This window comes from Phycodurus eques, chromosome 1 (genome assembly GCF_024500275.1).
Source record: "Phycodurus eques isolate BA_2022a chromosome 1, UOR_Pequ_1.1, whole genome shotgun sequence".
In the NCBI taxonomy this organism is placed as follows: Eukaryota; Metazoa; Chordata; class Actinopteri; order Syngnathiformes; family Syngnathidae; genus Phycodurus; species Phycodurus eques.
In genome coordinates, this window is record NC_084525.1 from 13,644,648 (window position 1) to 13,663,418 (window position 18,771).

General features: G+C 41.9%; 2 protein-coding genes across 14 annotated transcripts in view; one reads left to right on the top strand and one right to left on the bottom strand.

The window, feature by feature from the left end:
- LOC133403429 (protein unc-80 homolog) overlaps positions 1–6,438 on the top strand; it is a 70,640-nt gene extending 64,202 nt beyond the window's left edge. For 11 of the 13 annotated variants that reach the window (XM_061678371.1, XM_061678379.1, XM_061678373.1 and 8 more), the window contains 4 exons: positions 2,721–2,826; positions 3,288–3,308; positions 3,529–3,746; positions 5,102–6,438. In XM_061678371.1, coding sequence (XP_061534355.1) covers positions 2,721–2,826; positions 3,288–3,308; positions 3,529–3,746; positions 5,102–5,569 — 813 coding nt within the window. In that variant the 3' untranslated portion in view covers positions 5,570–6,438. The remainder of the gene's footprint in view (positions 1–2,720; positions 2,827–3,287; positions 3,309–3,528; positions 3,747–5,101) is intronic. The other 2 variants (XM_061678372.1, XM_061678376.1) reach the window with 2 other exon arrangements.
- nfkbiz (nuclear factor of kappa light polypeptide gene enhancer in B-cells inhibitor, zeta) lies at positions 6,121–18,145 on the bottom strand. The gene is made up of 9 exons (XM_061678476.1): positions 18,068–18,145; positions 16,117–16,313; positions 12,942–13,047; positions 11,451–11,597; positions 9,785–9,848; positions 9,529–9,698; positions 8,897–9,007; positions 8,078–8,237; positions 6,121–7,784 (listed from the first exon to the last, which is right to left on the bottom strand). Exons 2-9 carry the CDS (start codon positions 16,266–16,268, stop codon positions 7,615–7,617), a joined length of 1,080 nt encoding a protein of 359 aa, XP_061534460.1. The 5' UTR covers positions 16,269–16,313; positions 18,068–18,145; the 3' UTR covers positions 6,121–7,614.
- Positions 18,146–18,771: the final 626 nt, after the last annotated feature.

Below are 18,771 nucleotides of genomic sequence, written 5' to 3' on the forward strand. Positions count from 1 at the left end.
GCACAATAGAATGTGAGATAAAACTACTATCAATAGGAAAAGGAAAACCCACAAGACCAAAATAAAGACTTGATCCAAGTACCGTATTTTCACAACCATAGGGTGCAACGTATTAAAAGGCGTAGTCTCTGTCACGGGGTCTATTTCTGTATTTAACACATACATAAGGCGCACCGCATTATTGGGCGCAGGCATGGTAAAACATACTCTAGCTTAAAACATACGGTAGCATGCATGCATGCATGCTAAAACAATGTTTTTAAAAAGGCATCGGGAGCAAAACTGTGTTCGGTTGTACTTTATTGAAGTATTTAACAATGTACTCACGTTATTTTTTGATCAATCCTCATCCACAAATCCATCAAAGTCCTCATCTTTTGTATCCGAAATGAACAGCTGGGCAAGTTTCAATCAAACACGCCAGGTTCGAGTCAGTCTCGTTGCCGTGCGGCTCCTCAGAAATGATGCCGGCTTTTACGAAAGCTCGATCAACAGTGCAAGCAGACGTTAGCCCAAGCATCCACAATCCATTCACAAATTGTCGCGTAACTCGCCTGGCGCTGCCTCCTAGTCTTAGTAAAGATGCGTTCATCATCCATCGCTCCCACGCCGCTCGCAGCTTCACTTTGAACGCCCTGTTTACACCGATGTCCAGCGGCTGGACTTCATTAACCCATTGCTCGAGTTGGTCTTTCAACTCGGGCCACCTCGCCTTGTTTACGCGTTTTCTTTTTCTTTTTCTTCCGCGGAAACTCAGCTTCGTCTTCTAGACTTGGCGAAGCTCGGTTTCCTGCTTCCTCCACTTGCGAACCATGGATTCGTTGATCTTGAATTCTCTCGCGGCTGCTCGATTCCCATGTTCCTCTGCGTAACTGATAGCTTGCAGTTTAAACTGTGCTTCGTAAGCGTGTCTCTTCGTAGGTGCAGTTTTCGACTGCCAGCCGCCCCTAATTTTGTTCATACGGTCATAGGTCGCCAACTCGCAGCGAAAGCCACCTTCAAAATAAAAGCGTCCCAATAATACGGACGTCAGTGCTCTTTGGTTAAGGAATGCAACCAGAAAAGTTAATTTGAATCTTGAGATACATTAAAAACATTTAGTTTGTTTGATATCTTAGGGAAAATAAATGGTAAATGGACTGCACCAGTGCCCAAAGCGCTTTACAAAGCCTCACATTCACACACACGTTCATAAACCAATGGGCGACTGCTGCCAGGCCCACTGGGAGCAAATTAGGGTTCAGTGTCTTGCCCAAGAACACTTTGACATCCGGACAGTCTTAGCAGGGATTCGAACCTGCTCTAGCTACTGAGCCAAAACCACCCCAACATAATCCCATTGGTATCGCAAGACAAGTCCAGATCTGTGTGACAGACCACCAAGGACTCCACAAAAAGAGGTTTGATGAAGATTTGATATTGTATTTCAAAATAAAAGTCTCAGAAAACTAATAAACTACATTTTTTAATATATCTCAAGATTCAAATTAACCTTGCTGGTTGCATTCCTTAACCGAAGAGCATTGACGTCCGTATTATTGGGAAGCTTTTATTTTGAAGTTGGCTTTGCCATGAGCAAAATTAGGGGCGGCTGGCTTGATTTGCTACTTTACAAGTGGAGGCTGGCTTGACCGGCGCTATATACCTACTGGGCGGCGTGCCTTTAGCGTCCTCCTTCACATGCATTCCACCAGGTGATGTGGTTGGCATATTATCCATCCATCCATGCATCCATTTTCTGAGCCGCTTATCCTCACTAGGGTCGCGGGCGTGCTGGAGCCTATCCCAGCTGTCATCGGGCAGGAGGCGGGGTACACCCTGAACTGGTCCCCAGCCAATCGCAGGGCACATACAAACAGACAACCATTCGCACTCACATGCACACCTACGGGCAATTTAGAGTCTCCAATTTATGCATGTTTTTGGGATGTGGGAGGAAACCGCAGTGCCCGGAGAAAACCCACGCAGGCACGGGGAGAACATGCAAACTCCACACAGTCGGGGTCGGGGATTGAACCCGGGTCCTCAGAACTGTGAGGCTGACGCTCTAACCAGTCGTCCACCGTGCCGCGAATCGCAGATTATTTGTGCTGAATTTGTTGTGTGATGGTGCTCTAATTGAAATGTGAGTGCAATCTGCTGTATGTTTGGGAAATCCTTGTTGTTGATGTCTATATGGGAACTGGATGTAAACTGGGGCCAGGGAAAAAAATTGCATCCAACACCGCCGGCATGATTCGGCTTTGTGTTGGTTGCGAAATGCCACATACATCTCCAATCTCCCGCGAAAATGTCCCGGTGGCCAAAGGGCCACGGAAGAAAGGGACTCGATGTGCACTCAGATGGCTTTGGTGACCCTCTCAGTGCATTCGATGTGAAATTTCATTGTTGTGGCGCAAGGTGTTGTGTGTACGCATGGTCAGAGATTTGCATAGATTTATGAACATCCCCACGCACAAGTCCAACTTGATAAATCCCATAATTTGCATGGGAATGTTCCTACGCACACTTTACGCACACTTGATAAATGAACTCCAAAATATGTATTATATATATTCTTGAAAAATATAATTTTGTGATTTCACACAAATTATTTACTTGTTGCAGATTTTTATTTAGGCATTAATTGCAAGGTTTTATGTTTAACACTGTGATGGTTATATAATGCTTAAGATTGTTCTGATTGCTTTTTATTTTTATTTTACTTCGTTATTCTGCAGCTGCGGCGCCCCCTGTTGTCCATTCCAAAGAATGAACCCCGTGGTCGTTCAGGAGCTCGGCTCTCCACAACTCGCAGGAGCATCCAACCCAAAAATAAACCACTGGGTAACAACGTCTTCAAAGGACACATACTATACAAAGTGGACCCCCGCATACTGGCGGTTTGGTACCTGCGAATTTTTTAAAATTTATTTTTAAGTGGAACCAACTAAAACACTTATTGGCGGTTTATCCCTGCTTATTCAATCATTTTGGGAGTTTAATTTAAAAAAAATTAAAAAAGGAATGCAATTATCATGGGTGTCAATTATCCACAGATTTTCGGTCCAGTCCTTAGCTCCCGCAAATAGCGGGGGTCCACTGTATAATTGACTTATCAGGTCTAATTAGTGGTCCAACTTACTGTGCACCAAATTTGAACCATTACACACAAAGGTGTGACAGTGAGCTCATCCGTCTCCCCTTTCACCCCCGTCCGTGTCTGTTCCGATGTTTGTTTTATCACCGCACACCAAACTGACATTTCTCACTCTGTTCTGTCTCATGCCTTTTGTTTCAAATTAAAGAAACTTTATTGGACTGTGAAGGTGAGACACACCCCTTAACCTTTCCTCTCCACCCTGCAATGGCCCACCCCTCTTTCTGCAACCTCACCCAGTAGGGCGCTCTGCATGTCTGTCTTGCACCCCTTCCAAATTCCTGCCTACCGCCCCTGCCTTCTTTAGTGGTGCTGATGTGCTAGTGACTCGAAGCGTGTCAACATGTGCAGCTATCGCTATGTTTTTAACCACGCGTGTGTGCCCTCAGCAGTGCAAGGAGACCAAAAGAGATCGGTCACCTTTACGGAAACACAAGGGCAGCAAACGTGTGTGGGAGTCAGCAAGCCTTTGAGCCCCAGCGGCACAGATGTTCCAGTTGAGGGCAGGAAGACCAATCCTGCCATGACTAAGCCCCCCACACTGGAAGTGCCGTCTGCCTCATCGGCCACCGTCATTGCCGACCTGCACAGCCCTGCGAAAACACAGGTGCCGATTTCTAATCTAAGTTAAGTTTTTGATAAACTGTGCCTTTACGGGGCTCTCAAACATTTTGGATCAAGGGGTGAACTTCTGCAAGGATCCCCTCATAATCTTAGCATCAAATGAACATAAATACTTATGTTCACCTCTAAATTCCATGGGAAATAGTGTTTTTTGTTTGTTTGTTTACATTTTAATCTAAATATTCATGACCTGTTTAACAGAAAATAACATAATTCAATATTTATCCCTCATTGCTCGCTGACGTGGACTGCTTCCACTAACAACAATGGCTCAGAACAGAGAGGAGCGAGTTTACAAAAGTGCGTTCTTGTGTTGTCAATTTACGTTAGTACACGCCTCACATTTTTGTTAACATTTTATCATATATTTTCATGGGTCAAAACTAAAGAAATGACACTTTGTATGTATGTTGTTTTTTTTTTTTTAAATTATTATTTGAATGTAAAGCAATGTGTTCAGCTTGAATAACAGTGTAGATCTACTGTCCTCTCCAACTAACACACAGCCTTTTATGTCTGGCGAAAAAAATGGCAAACTATTGACACTTCATACAATTGGACAATTAGGACATTTTCTCTTGGAGGTTTATTTTTTTTTTGTGCCAGTTTAGACATTACTGGCTGTGTTTTCTATTATAGCAAAGTGTAATTTCTTTAGTGTTGTCCCGTGAAAAGATGTAATACTGTAAAACATTTACAAAAATGTGAGTCGTGCCGTGTACTCACTTTGTGAGATACGGTACTGACCGCTCTAACGATTATTTTTCAAAGAAGCATCCAGCAAGTTTAATTTTCGCCAAGAAACAGACATGAGCTGGATCATCCTCACATTGCGTTCCTAATGGCAAGAAAGGAACCCTGCGGAAGGCAATCAAAGTCATAGGGGCTGAACATCACCAAAGACATGGTGCCCATTTATACATTGCAAAAACATTCATTTATCCAAATGTTGGATACTTTTGACCCGTGTTATGTGCATCCAGGCCGCAGATATTTTGCCGAGGTCACCTTCCCTCGCCTGTACAACTTTATATGAGCATGAGAGAGCTAAAAATGCTTCTCGAATTCAGGGATCTCAGATGTATGTCTGACAATGAACCCCCTCTATTTGTGGGGGACATGAACCAAGCCCTTCCACTAATACCAAAAATCTGTGTGTAATTGAAACCCCCCAAAAGCATTAAAATTGCCTTAAGATGCTACAAGATGGTGGCAGAGCACTACTTTTGTTGCAGTGAAGCTCTTCAACTCACTTCATGATGTTCCTTGGCAACAAGATGCCCCAAGAGAACCATGGCTTTATAAGTACTGTATGTGATGGGTTTTTCCTTTCTGTAGGTTGCGTCTAACCTGAGTATCAAGGAGAAACGAGAGCAGTGGGGCCTCCGCAGCAGCCTGACCCCGCCCCCTTCCATCTCCCGCACCTCCACCCCAACACCACCTCCCCATCCCTGCTCACCACTTACCCTCTCAAGAACCAGCTCCCCTTTGTCCCGCACTTCCTCGCCTCTTCTGCCGCCCCTCCCGGTGCTGGGCACAACGCCTCTGCCACCCCCGCTTCCCTTCCCGCCAACCCCACTTGTCCATCCGCCAATGGCCTCCCGGATCCGAGAGAGCCCCGGGGACGCGGACACCACCGCACTCCTGCCGCAAAGCAACATCCTGGTACAACTCTGCGAGGATGAGGGCACAGAAAACCCCCTCCTCACCCCATTGCTGTCCGCACCCTCTGCCCGGCACTCACCTCGCCGACTTCCCCTTCCCCTCTCCGCTGTTGATCTGGACTTGGATGAGTCACACGTGTAAAATCTATATTATTTCTATAATGCCATTTCACAATAGATGTTATCTCAAGGCAGGTCAAGAACCACACTCCTCATACATTGAAGAAAAACAAGTGAACCCCAAGCAAGGGTCAAGCGCCCGGTGGATGGACGAGAGAACAATGGGCACAACAATGGCCGTGTCAACAACAGTAATAGTCCTGTAATGCCAGTGACAACTCTCCTTCATGTAAAAAACATACACAATATAGAACTGAATGTATATTTTAGCACAGCTCATGCAACTGAATTCATGAATTATATATATATAATTAATATAAATATGAAATTTTAGTAAATATTTATGAGGGTACATTTAATGAGAAAGGCTGTTACATCTTATTCAGTCATGATGAATGAAATGCATAGATCCAGTTTTATTTTGAAATATTCTAAAATAATTTAATAGTGGAAATCTACGCAGTGTTTGTTTGTCTTGCTGTTGTCTGTAGCGATGCAGTAGAAGTCATTGCCTCATTTCTCATTCCATGCCTTAATGGGGGGAAAAAAAAGAGCCACTGTGAAGATAGGGTTAGATAATTTTATTGTGTGCCGTTATGTAGCTCTGAAACATGAAAGATTGGGATGTGCCATATGTCGAACCAACACACTGTTTGTCTGATTCCTTTCTGTAACTTCAGATGTTTATTGCGACAGACAATGTTCTTGTTCTGGCCTTTTCAGACTTAACAATATGTGTGCCATTGACTTGTAAGTTTAATGTATCTGAAACAAATATAAAAATAATTACATGGCAGATGCATCATTTTCATTTGAAGACGTTAAAATTTATTTTTCCTCACAAAATTAGATGGTACTGCGATGAACGAAGACATTGAAGTTGGTGGTGGTGTGGAGGTTAAGTAAAAAAATAATAATAATAATAATAAAATTCATGAATTGATCAACACACTTTCAGGATTGGTCAACAAAAGGCAAATGTAGATTTAGATCATATTACTTGACATGACAGGGTTTTGATCAACTTGAAAATGCTAATGCTAATGGGAAAATCCACTCCTCATACCATAACTCCTATATTGCCATTAAGACTCCATCAGATTTATTGACTGTTGAAAATCAATCAATCCATTCTTCACAGTCCATGTATATAAGGTAAACCGACTGTATCTCCAGAAAATATAATGAATATAGTATAAGTACAGCATAGTCAAAACAGGAAGAAAGAAAATGGATGTCTGGTTTGAATCACAATTCTGAAACTTTAAACATTTACTCATCTTACATTAAGATGCCTACAAAGTCATTTCAAAAATTAAAAATAAGTCACGCGTCCATTGAAACTTAAGAGTTTAATATCCACAAAAGAAGTGCATAAGTGGCTTAATGTTTGCACTTGAACCCATCTGTCTCATTATGTGCCACAATATAACTTAATTGTAGTTACAAGTCCACAATAGCGTACATCATAGAAAACCTCACATGAGTAGGTACAAAACACAAATTTCAGTATCACATATTTGCTAGGTTTTACATTTGTTGTGTTCAGAAAAATGTTTTCTTTTCCGGTGGTCATGGCTGTGTTAACGTCAGCAAGGTAAGAGAACTTCTCTTTACCAGAAAAAAACAAAACATGTCTGAACATCCATCCATCCATTTTTTTTGTACCGCTTATCCTCACTAGGGTTGTGGGCGTGCTGGAGCCTATCCCAGCTATCTTCGGGCGAGAGGCAGGGTACACCCTGAGCTGGTCGCCAGTTAATCACAGGGCACATATAAACAAACAACCATTCGCACTCATATTCACACCTATGGGCAATTTAGAGTCTTCAATCAACCTACCACGCATGATTTTTGGGATGTTGGAGGAAACCGGAGTAGCCAGAGAAAACCCACACAGCCACGGGAAGAACATGCAAACTCCACACAGGTGGGGCTGGGATTTGAACCCCAGTTCTCAGAACTGTGAGCTAGATGTGCTAACCAGTCGTCCACCGTGCCGCCCATGTCTGAACACAAGAAATCTAAAACCTATCATAAAAGAATACACGATGAACCCTAGATCTACTACATTTGCTCATTGAGTATTACATCACAATGATTTGTTTCACTGAAACGACCAACATCTGCCTCGTGAGGGCAAATATTTACGTTAGACTGTCTAACTGACAGTGTTCTGTTCTGTTCTGGAGCACTTTTAGGCCTCATCAACGCTTTCCTCTCAGGATCCGACGCACCTGAAGTTAGACATAAAAAAGAAAGAAATAAAGAACTAACTTAAGCACGACTGAAAGCACGGCCATAGCATTTTTATATCCATCATGAAAACTATATTTGATCAGATCATTTAAGATTTCAAATTGCCTCGGTTGCCTCTCTAAGTTTGGGAATGACTGGGCTAGTGTTTGATTCTATACCTGTCAGAAAACAGGAAAAGATGCTGATCAGTTTTGTCAACTTCTGAAATGTTGGCTTACACCCATGTCTGAAAGGTACTCAAATCTTATTCACTCCCACCTTACCCTCTCACCAGCGGGTCCTCCATGTGCCAGGTGCCAGGGAAGCTCATTCTCCAAGTTTCTTGCTGTGGGGTCGGCTCCTCCTATCATCAGCATCTTCACTGCTTCCAGCTGAGTGGGATAGTTTTGTAAGGAGCTGACGATGTGCAGGGCCGTGTTGCCGCTGAATGTCTGAAATGCACACGAGAGCGGCCGCCGGGGGCATCATTCAGGATTACCCCTCATGCACACTATTGATACGCTCTCATACGCACTGCTGAAACGCCGAAAGAAAATGACGTGTGAGAGCGTTTCAGTAGTGTGTATGAGTGTTTCGTTAGTGTATGACAGCATTTTAAATCATGTTAGTGAAAACAAATTCAGTAGTGTATGTGTGGGAGCGTTTCAGCAGGATACATTGGCAAAATGAAATTATGTAATGTGTGAGAGCGTTTCAGTAATATGAGCATGCCAGTAGTGAGTGACCATTTCAATAGTGGGAATGAGAGTTTCTGTAACACGTGGTGAAAAAAATTCTATAGTGTGTGAGAGCATTTCAGTCGTCTGAGTGAACGAAAACATTTTCAGCAGTTAGTGGTGAGAGTATTTCAGTAGTGTGTGAGAGCGAAAACACTTTCAATAGCGTGTGAGTGATCCAGTAACATGCAAGAGCATTTCAGTTGTGTGCCTGAGAGTGTGTCAGTCGTGTGAATGAGGGCATTTCAGTTGTGTGTTTGAAGGCGTTGAGCATAAAATCAATAGTGCGTGTGAGAGGGTTTCAGTAATGTGTGAGAACATTTGTGTAGTGACGCGCTGCCACAAAGGGACGCCTCATGATCTACTAATGTAACCTTGTTGTTCAGACTGCTCAACCCAGACGACTGCTTGAGGAAGATCGTCAACAGCTGTCGATTGGCCTCTTCAGCGGCCATGTGCAAACATGTCCGTCCACTTTTTAAGTCCTGCAGTAAGGAAAATGGCCCCTGTCACATAAACTGGATTGTGTGCTTTACATACAGTATCTCGCTAAAGTGAGAACACTCCTCACATTTTTTTTGTAAATGCAGTATTTTAGCTTTTCATGGGACAACACTGAAGAAATGACACTTTGCTTGTATTAATGTCACCTCAAAATAAGTCCGCTATTAAAGCCTAAGTCACTGGCAACAAAAGTGAGTATACCTCCAAGTGAAACTGTCCCAATTGGGCTCAATTGGCCATTTTAGCTCCCTGGTGTCACATGACTCATTAGTGTTACGAGGTCTCAGGTGTGTGGCCTCATGGCAAAGAACTCAGAGATTCTGGGGAAAAAAGATGTAAAAAAGACTAGACTTTTAGAAAATTGTCAACACCCCGAAACTGAGGTGCACACCGACTATATTGCAGCAAAGTGTTATTTTTGTTAGTGTTGTCCAATGAAAAGATATACCGTTAATAAAATATTTACTATAATAAGTGTATTTGTGCAGAACAGATGAGTTACCGCAGTCCCACAGGAGGCGCCCATGTTCAGCAGGGCCTCCACACATAGAACATACATTTGTTTCCTTTGCTGGTACTGGTCCTGGTCCCTGGTACAAGTATGAGCCATTCTCCTCCACTCATTTTCAACAGCATTGTGAGACAATACAGCAAGATGAAGCGGAGTTAGACCTTCAAGGGGAAGAAAGTCTTATTTGAGGTTTACATTCGTACTGTTCGGGTCAAAGGGTTAAAAAAAAAAAAAAACACACACTGACCGTCATAATTGAATATTTCGGTATCAATTGCCTGTAAACATCCTGAGAAAGTCTTCCAGATGCTCTGTGGAGACACACGGGATAACAAATGTAGATCAATGTAGGCAACTTGTTTCAATCCCCTTTCTCTGGTACTACCAATTGGGTGCTTTTTATTTATTTTATTTTTTTTAAATGTAAGATTTTTTTTTTATTTTTATATTCATTTATATTGTTCTTTAAAAAAAACATGGTAATGACATACTAAAAAGGATGTAACGAATGTAACTGTGCAGCACGATTTGTTTTTGGGTGCACCTACCTTGGCGACGAGGGAGCAGTATAATACAGTCATGTAGACACGAATAAAAAAGTGATTCAATAAGCTGCAATCGTATTAGTCGTTTTTCGAGAGGGTTAAAGAATATATGCCTGTGAGTATTGTTGTCGTCAATGGTGTTTTACATTATGTGTTAGCATTAAGCTAGTAGGGACATTCTTAAAGTTTTTTGGGTTCTTTTGTTTTAAGTTTAGTTTGACAGTGAACTTCAACTGGGAGTGGTATTAAGTAGCTGCAGCCTTCTTCTTTTTTTTTTTCAATTGTTCACGATCTGCTAAACTGCTACTTACTGTGAGCCGAGTTCACTGCCACAATACAGCACTCATAGCTCAGGTTTTTGCTCGCGACTCAAAGCAAAAAAAAAAATAATAACAATCAGCCGAACGACAACTCGTAAATCAAAAAACTCACTTGGTTCACTTGTATCTCAAGGTGCTACTGTAATTGCTTTAGATTACCACAAGATGAAAACAAAGCACTACATGAAGGTCTTCAATGCACTTCCACATAGTTTTTGGCACCAAAATGCCACAGGATGGTGCCAAAGCAATACTTTCACATTACAAAATATTTTATATTTTCAGTGAATAGTAGAGGATATCCATCCACCCATCCATCCATTTTCAACACCGCTTATCCTGGTTAGGGTCGCGGGGCGCTGGAGCCTATCCCAGCTGACTTCGGGCGAAAGGCGGACTACACCCTGAACTGGTCGCCAGTCAGTCGCAGGGCACATATAGACACGGACAACCATTCGCACTCACATTCACACCGTCACTGAGTGGGAACTGAACCCACGCTATCCGCACCAAAGTCAGGCGAGTGTACCACTACACCATCTGTGAATATTGTAGGATATGTTTTTTTTTGTTTTTTGTTTTTTAAAAGCGGTTTTCCCTAAATTTGATGCATATGAAAAGTACCCTGATGTAACGTTTGTTATGAATTGGTACTTTTCCAATGAAATGAAATGGTCAAGCGGTACAGTGGACGACTGGTTAGCACATCTGCCTCACAGTTCTGAGGACCTGGGTTCAAATCCGGGCTCGCCTGTGTGGAGGTTGCATGTTCTCCTGGGGGCTGCGTGGATTTTCTCCAGGTACTCCGGTTTCCTCCCACATCCCCAAAAACATGCATGGGAGGTTAGTTGAAGACTCTAAATTGCCCGTAGGTTGTGAATGTGAGTGCGAATGATTGTTTGTTTATATCTGCCCTGTGATTGGTTGCCGACCAGTTCACAGTGTACCCCGCCTCTCGCCCAAAGATAGCTGGGATATCAGGCCCGCGACACTAGTGAGGATAAGCGGTTTGGAAAATGAATGAATGAATGGATGGTCAATTCCCAACCTGTAGACAAAGGTAGAATCCTTTCGCAGCGCAAACGTGTAGAGGCGAGCGGCCCCATGAGTCTCTGGTGTGGATGTTTGCGCCGTGCACCAGCAGGTCACCGACAATTAGGTGTTGATTGGCTGCTGCAGCGATGTGAAGCGGCGTCTGTGTACAAGGTCGGGATACAAGGAAACAGGTGACGTGCGCCGGATACATCATAGCTTTTTTCCCCCCTCAGATAAGGACATTTTTGTTATATTTTATTATTATATATTTTTTTTTATTATTGTTTTTTTTAATACTGTACCATAAATAGCCTAAATTTTATTATTTTTACGATTATTATTATTATTATTATTATGCCCACTAGTCTAACTTTTTTTCAACTGCATACTGCACATCATTCCCCACCCCTATCATTTATATTTATAACTGTACACCCACATGCACATTCACAAATGTCCATTCATTTGTCTGTCTCACTGTTAACAGTTGCTTCACAATACAGTGAAAGTTAATTTCGTAAACTTCTAAAACGTCTACTTCACTGATCTCACTTGGGGTAAGAATAGAATAAACACTGGGCTGATCACCTGTCAGTCACAGGGTTGTTGTGAATGGTGTAATGAGTAGGAATTCCGTGCCAGCTGCAAGAACCACTTTGACCTTTAACACTTGTGTCGGACCTACTAGTCGTTACAAAAACCGATATGCAGACTCGGCGAAAATACTGGATTAAGTATGGAAGACATCCATCGTCACGACTGTCATTTCGTGCCTGCGACACAAGCATTGTGTGGAGATAAAGACGGAAAGGGTGCACCTATGTATTGAATGAGGCAAAAACTAATTTTGATACCTACCCTTTATTTTGTCATCATTTCCACAGATTTGTCACATACATTTATTTGCTTTTGTAATACATAGTAAATGGAATATGGCAAAAAACTGAGGGGAATGTAAATGACATGTAAGTAATCCTATTCGTTAGCAAACATCTTAAGACAATGACACATAGGCTAAGAGGTCCTATTGGATAAAAGCTTTAGGACACAAAGCAAGAAAAAACAAGTCCTGAATCTCAAGACAATATCCATGCCAGACTAAAGGTAAAGGTTTTTTTGCTTTTGCCTATGTAATTGTATTTCTGTTCATCTCTCCTTTGTTCAAGTTTCGATCTTAAATGTTAGCTACAGAAAGAAGAAACAAAGCTGATGTCTTAAATCTTAGATTAGTGCCACTGGCAAACATAATGAGGTTATTTTCTTTGTACAAATGCACGTGTCACTGTATGTAACGTGTGCTAATCTAGAAACTGATATTGTGTTCATTCCTATTTAGTTCTCATGGTGCTAGATGATTGCATATGGTGTCTGGTGATACCCAACCTGCAAATACAGTGAAGCACCCATCTGAAACCTGTTCATTGAACTGAGGGACAACTACCCAATTATTAAATTGTAAAGAGACCTTATGGCCACCCTGTAAAACAAAAGGGAGCTCCAGTACCTGTCCGTGTCGCTCCTTCACCTCCAAAGCGCCACAGTTGGCCAGCTTGGAAGACAGCATGTACACCAGAGCCCTTCGGCCTTGAGCCACAGCTATGTGAAGACATCTGCAAGAGAATCAAAATGCCCCTTGTGAGAGGGAAGGGACCCTCACAACCACTGTGCCTTGAGCGATCATCAGATGTGCTGCGGCAAATTTTCCAGTAAGTACAGTACATGGGTAAAGGCATGTAAACAACACAGCCAAAGATGCACATTTAAGTACAACCCCAATTCCAATGAAGTTGGGACGTTGTGTTAAACATAAATAAAAACAGAATACGGTGATTTGCAAATCATGTTCAACCTATATTTAATTGAATACACTACAAAGACAAGATATTTCATGTTCAAACTGATACACTTTATTATTTTTAGCAAATAACCATTAACTTGGAACTTTATGGCTGCAACACGTTCCAAAAAAGCTGGGACAGGGTCATGTTTACTACTGTGTTACATCACCTTTACCTTTAACAACACTCAATAAACGTTTGGGAACTGAGGACTCTAATTGTTGAAGCTTTGTAGGTGGAATTCTTTCCCATTCTTGCTTGATGTACAGCTTCAGCTGTTCAACAGTCCGGGTTCTCCGTTGTCGTATTTTACGCTTCATAATGCGCCACACATTTTCAATGGGAGACAGGTCTGGACTGCAGGCAGGCCAGTCTAGTACCCCCACTCTTTTACTACGAAGCCACGCTGTTGTAACACATGCAGAATGTGGTTTGGCATTGTCTTGCTTAAATAAGCAGGGGCGTCCATGAAAAAGACGTTGCTTGGATGGCAGCATATGTTTCTCCAAAACCTGTATGTACCTTTCAGCATTAATGGTGCCTTCACAGATGTGTAAATTACCCATGCCATTGGCACTAACACAGCCCCATACCATCACAGATGTTGGCTTTTGAACTTTGCATCCATAACAGTCCGGATAGTTCTTTTCCTCTTTGGCCCGGAGGACACGACGTCCACAATGTCCAAAAACAATTTAATATGTGGACTCATCGGACCACAGAACACTTTTCCACTTTGCATCAGTCCATCTCAGATGAGCTCGGACCCAGAGAAGCCGGCGGCATTTATGGTTGTTGTTGATAAATCTCTTTTGCTTTGCACAGTAGAGTTTCAAGTTGCACTTATGGATGTAGCGCCGAACTGTATTTACTGACACTGGTTTTCTGAAGTGTTCCTGAGCCCATGTGGTGTTATCCTTTACACATTGATGTCGGTTTTTGATGCAGTGCCGCCTGAGGGATCGAAGGTCACGGGGATTCAATGTTGGTTTTCGGCTTTTACACATGCAGTGATTTCTCCAGATTCTCTGAACCTTTTGATGATATTATGGACCGTAGTTGATGAAATCCCTAAATTCCTTGCAATTGTACGTTGAGGAACATGGTCCTTGAACTGTTTGACTATTTTCTCACGCACTTGTTCACAAAGAGGTGAACCTTGCCCCATCTTTGCTTGTGAATGACTGAGCAATTCAGGGAAGCCCCTTTTATACCCAATCATGGCACCCACCTGTTCCCAATTAGCCTGTTCACCTGTGGGATGTTCCAAACAGGTGTTTGATGAGCATTCCTCAACTTTCCTCAGTCTTTTTGCCACATGTCCCAGCTTTTTTGGAACGTGTTGCAGCCATAAAATTCAAAGTTAATGATTATTTGCTAAAAACAATAAAGTTGATCGGTTTGAAAATTAAATATCTTGTCTTTGTAGTGTATTTAATTAAACATAGGTTCAACATGATTAGCAAATCGTATTCTGTTTTTATTTATGTTTAACACAACGTCCCAACTTCATTGGAATTGGGGTTGTGTATGAATGATGTGATGGGTACATGAGGCCTCATGAAGCGTTTCGGCACATTGGGCAAACTGTATTGATACTGTGTCGGATCTTTGTCCCTGTGTTGCTCAAAACAAACACCTGCTGGGTCTTAAATATCATTGCCGGCAACCTGTACAATATTATTCAGGTTATTGTAAGTTGCATTGTCTTAATCCCACATTTCAAATATCTTTAGTATCTTTAAAATATACAGTCAGTAAAAATTGTGAACAAAATCTGAGTGAAAGTGTTGTGATTGTGAGTGTGATGTTGCTTATGTAGTTGTGTTTGAGACAGAAAGTTTTAAAATAACATTTAAAAAAAAATGTTTTTCCAGTGTTTTGGCATTCAGGTGTTTCCTTTTTCTTTTTTTTAGAACAATTTCCACAGCTTTGGAGAACCCTCTCTCACATAAGGCAGAGATGGGGCTTGTGTGCCTAAAAAGACATTTTTCATACCGCTTTTCCTCACTAGGGGAGCGTGCTAAACATTTTCTACACAAATCTTTCAAAACCTGATGGCTCATAATACAATTCAGCACTACCTGGTCCAACGCATGCTCCCTGGAAACAATGTTTGAAAATGAAATAGCCTAATTTTAAAAATATATACATTAATACAGCGACCAAGAGGAAGTTTTAAAATATCTGCACAGTATTTGTGACTTCTTTTCCATGCCTCGATCGCTTTGTGCCAGGAGGTGCTTTTATTTACTGTACTTAGGACGGTTCAGTCGAACAAATGCAAAATTTAACCTTCAGAAAATGAATTATTTAAACTATAGTTACTTTGAAATGGATTTTAATTCCGATGGATCAAGCGGAAACCGAGAGGAACAGGACGAAACAAGAAAACAAAAAAAAATACAGCACCTTATTTGCAGATATTGGGGGATACGTGTGTGACCAAAACGGTCCCACGAGGCGGTAAACTTTCTTTTTCTTTTGGGCTCTGTATCACAATGGCTTGAAGGGAAGAATAGTGTTTCAAAAGAATCGTGATTCTTTTGGCAGAGACGCATCTCGTTGACAGATGCGCTTCCTTATAAACACAGTTCGGCAAAGCGTCATGCAGTGACAGGCATGAGCAATACAGCGGCAGCACCGGTCACCTGACTTTCTTCAATTGATACGAGCAACTGCAACAGTGCGGCCAGTAAGATACTGTAAAAACACTATGTAAATGTCTAAAAGTGTATACTTTTTGTAACATTAATGTTTGGTTGTGTGCTGTGAGGCATGAACCATATTTTGATAAAGGTTGGGAAACAGTGGAATGAGGCACATGTCCATGATACATACGTGTCGCCGTCCGCGTCCTGCAAGCTCAGCAACTCGGGAGAGATGCCATCATACCTGCACGCTTCCTGCTTGATCTGCCACTGAAATAATGTGAGCGTACACTCTGGAGCTGGGTGTGGCTCATGACCAGGCAGGTACGCATAAGGAAGCATATTAGTTGAGTTCTCTGGGTTTTCATCCAGCGAAGGTTTCCTCTTCTGGAGGGGAAACATATAGACATGTTAGACATATAGACATTTTTTTTTTTTTTTTTTAAATCTGTGATTTCAAGAGTCTTTTGTTTTGAAATGCCACATTAGATTTGGATGGGACCTCTTTTGTTGGAGACCTGGGGTGGTGTAGTGTCCCCCAGAACTGAACTGGTGTTGTGATAACTCAGATTTTTTTTAAATGAATTTTTGAAATCCGTGTTCATGACAGTGAAATATATCAATTTCAGTGGACTTTTATTTTGAAATGCCACATCATATTTTGATGGGACCTGTTTTGTTGAAGACCTGGGGAGGTGTAGTGTCCCCCAGAACTGGACTGGTGTTGCGATAACTCACAGATTTTTTAAAATGAATTTTTGAAATCCGTGATCATGACAGTGGCATATAAAAATTTCAATAGTCTTTTATTTTGAAATGCCACATCAGATTTTGATGGGACCTCTTTTGTTGGAGACCTGGGGAGGTGGAGTGTCCCCCAGAACTGGACTGGTGTTGCGATAACTCACAGATTTTCTTAAATGAATTTTTTAAATCCGTGATCATGACAGTGGCATATAAAAATGTCAAGTCTTTTATTTTGAAATGCCACATCAGATTTTGATGGGACCTCTTTTGTTGGAGACCTGGGGAGGTGTAGTGTCCCCCAGAATTGGACCGGTGTTGCGATATCTCATTAAAAATATTTAACAGATTTTTTTCAGTCAGGGGTAATGACAGCAACATATGTAGTTTTCAGAGATTTTTATTTTGAAATACAATATCAGATCTTCATCAAACCTCTTTTCGTGGAGTCCTTGGTGGTCTGTCACACAGATCTGGACTTGTCTTGCGATACCAATGGGATTATGTTGGGGTGGCTTTGGCTCAGTAGGTAGAACAGGTTCGAATCCCTCCTACGACTGTCCGCATGTCAAAGTGTCCTTGGGCAAGACACTGAACCCTAATTTGCTCCCAGTGGGCCTGGCAGCGCCTCGCATGGCAGCAGTTGCTCATTGGTTTATGAATGTGTGTGAATGTGAGTCTTTGTAAAGCGCTTTGGCCACTGGGATGATGTAGATAAAGCGCTATATAAGTGCAGTCCATTGCCATTTATTTTTCCAAAGATATCAAATAAAGTAATTGTTTTAATCTATGTATGTAATGTATCTCAAGATTCAAATTAACTTTGCTGGCTGCATTCCTTAACCGAAGAGCACTGACGTCCGTATTATTGGGAAGCTTTTATTTTGAAGGTGGCTTCGCCGCGAGTTGGCGACCTATTACCGTAATGCCTAGTATGAACAACATTAGAGGGGCTAGACTCCTACTTTACAAGTGGAGGCTGGCTTGACCGCAGTAGAACAACGATATGGCCTGCGACAAAGACGAATCATAAACCCACAAATAACTACTGCATTTCGTGTGCACATTTTGCCCAACTCGTGACAACAAATTAGTAGTTCTTTCGCATATTAAACCTATTTCATTACCCTAAATTAGTGGCCTCTAATGAGCATTTTGTGTGCACGTTGTTATTGTGGCCACAATAATTTAAAAAACGAAGACACCCCATGTCGAGTTCTGGGATAGATTGCATGAATAGATTGTGCTGAAATACTTGACTGAGCTGGTGACTCATTAGCTGCTATCCGGCAGGAATTCACCCGAATGACTCCTCCCCAACAAAAAGTGCATAAATTCAATGCAAACTTAAATATACGGTAAATTCACGACTGAAGAGTTGTTCCTGCCGTGCTTACCTCGGCTGTCGAGCTCTCCCTTTTGTCAATGCCTGATCGCAATGAGATGAGAAATGAGGAACTAAGTAAAAGGTAAAAGTGTGCCACGCCAGACAACGCTTCCTTGTTGACAAATTTCTATGGGTGAGTTCAAAGTGCAAGGGCCCACCCTATATTAAAAAATGAATAAATAATAATTTACAAAATATGAGGCCGGTCATTTACAGAGAATACAAAGGGGGGGGGGATGGTTTATGAAATGCACGAGTAAAAGGTGTCCAATAATTTAAGCTAAAATGTTTAATATGTACTCCTTTTTTATGCATATTTATTCAGCACGGTGCAAACTGGTTAACACATCTGCCTCAAAGGTCTGAGGACTGGGGTTCAATCCCCGGCCCCGCCTGTGGAGTTTGCATGTTCTCCCCGTGCCTGCGAATTATTGTTCTTTTGTATGTGCCCTGCGATTGGCTGGCAACCAGTTCAGAATGTACCCCGCCTCCTGCCCGAAGATAGCTGGGAGAGGCTGCAGCACGCCCGCGACCCTACTGAGGAGAAGCAGTACGGAAAATGGATATATACGTACATTTATTTTACAATCTACTATATGTATTTTATTAACAAATACATTTAGTTAAATGAATGAAGGCCAATAAATAAATTTTAACTAACCAATTTTATGGGGGGGGGGGGAGATGCTAAATGAATGCAACAAATATCCAGGA

What these genes read in the sequence shown, in the direction of transcription:
- nfkbiz (XM_061678476.1), bottom strand. Translation starts at nt 16,268, where the DNA reads ATGCTTCCTTATGCGTACCTGCCTGGTCATGAGCCACACCCAGCTCCA. An exon ending in CAGGACGCGGACGGCGACAC is followed by an intron (nt 13,048 to 16,116) that starts GTATGTATCATG and finishes ATTCTCTTGCAG; the next exon opens with ATGTCTTCACATAGCTGTGG. An exon ending in GCGCCTCCTGTGGGACTGCG is followed by an intron (nt 9,008 to 9,528) that starts GTAACTCATCTG and finishes TCCTTACTGCAG; the next exon opens with GACTTAAAAAGTGGACGGAC.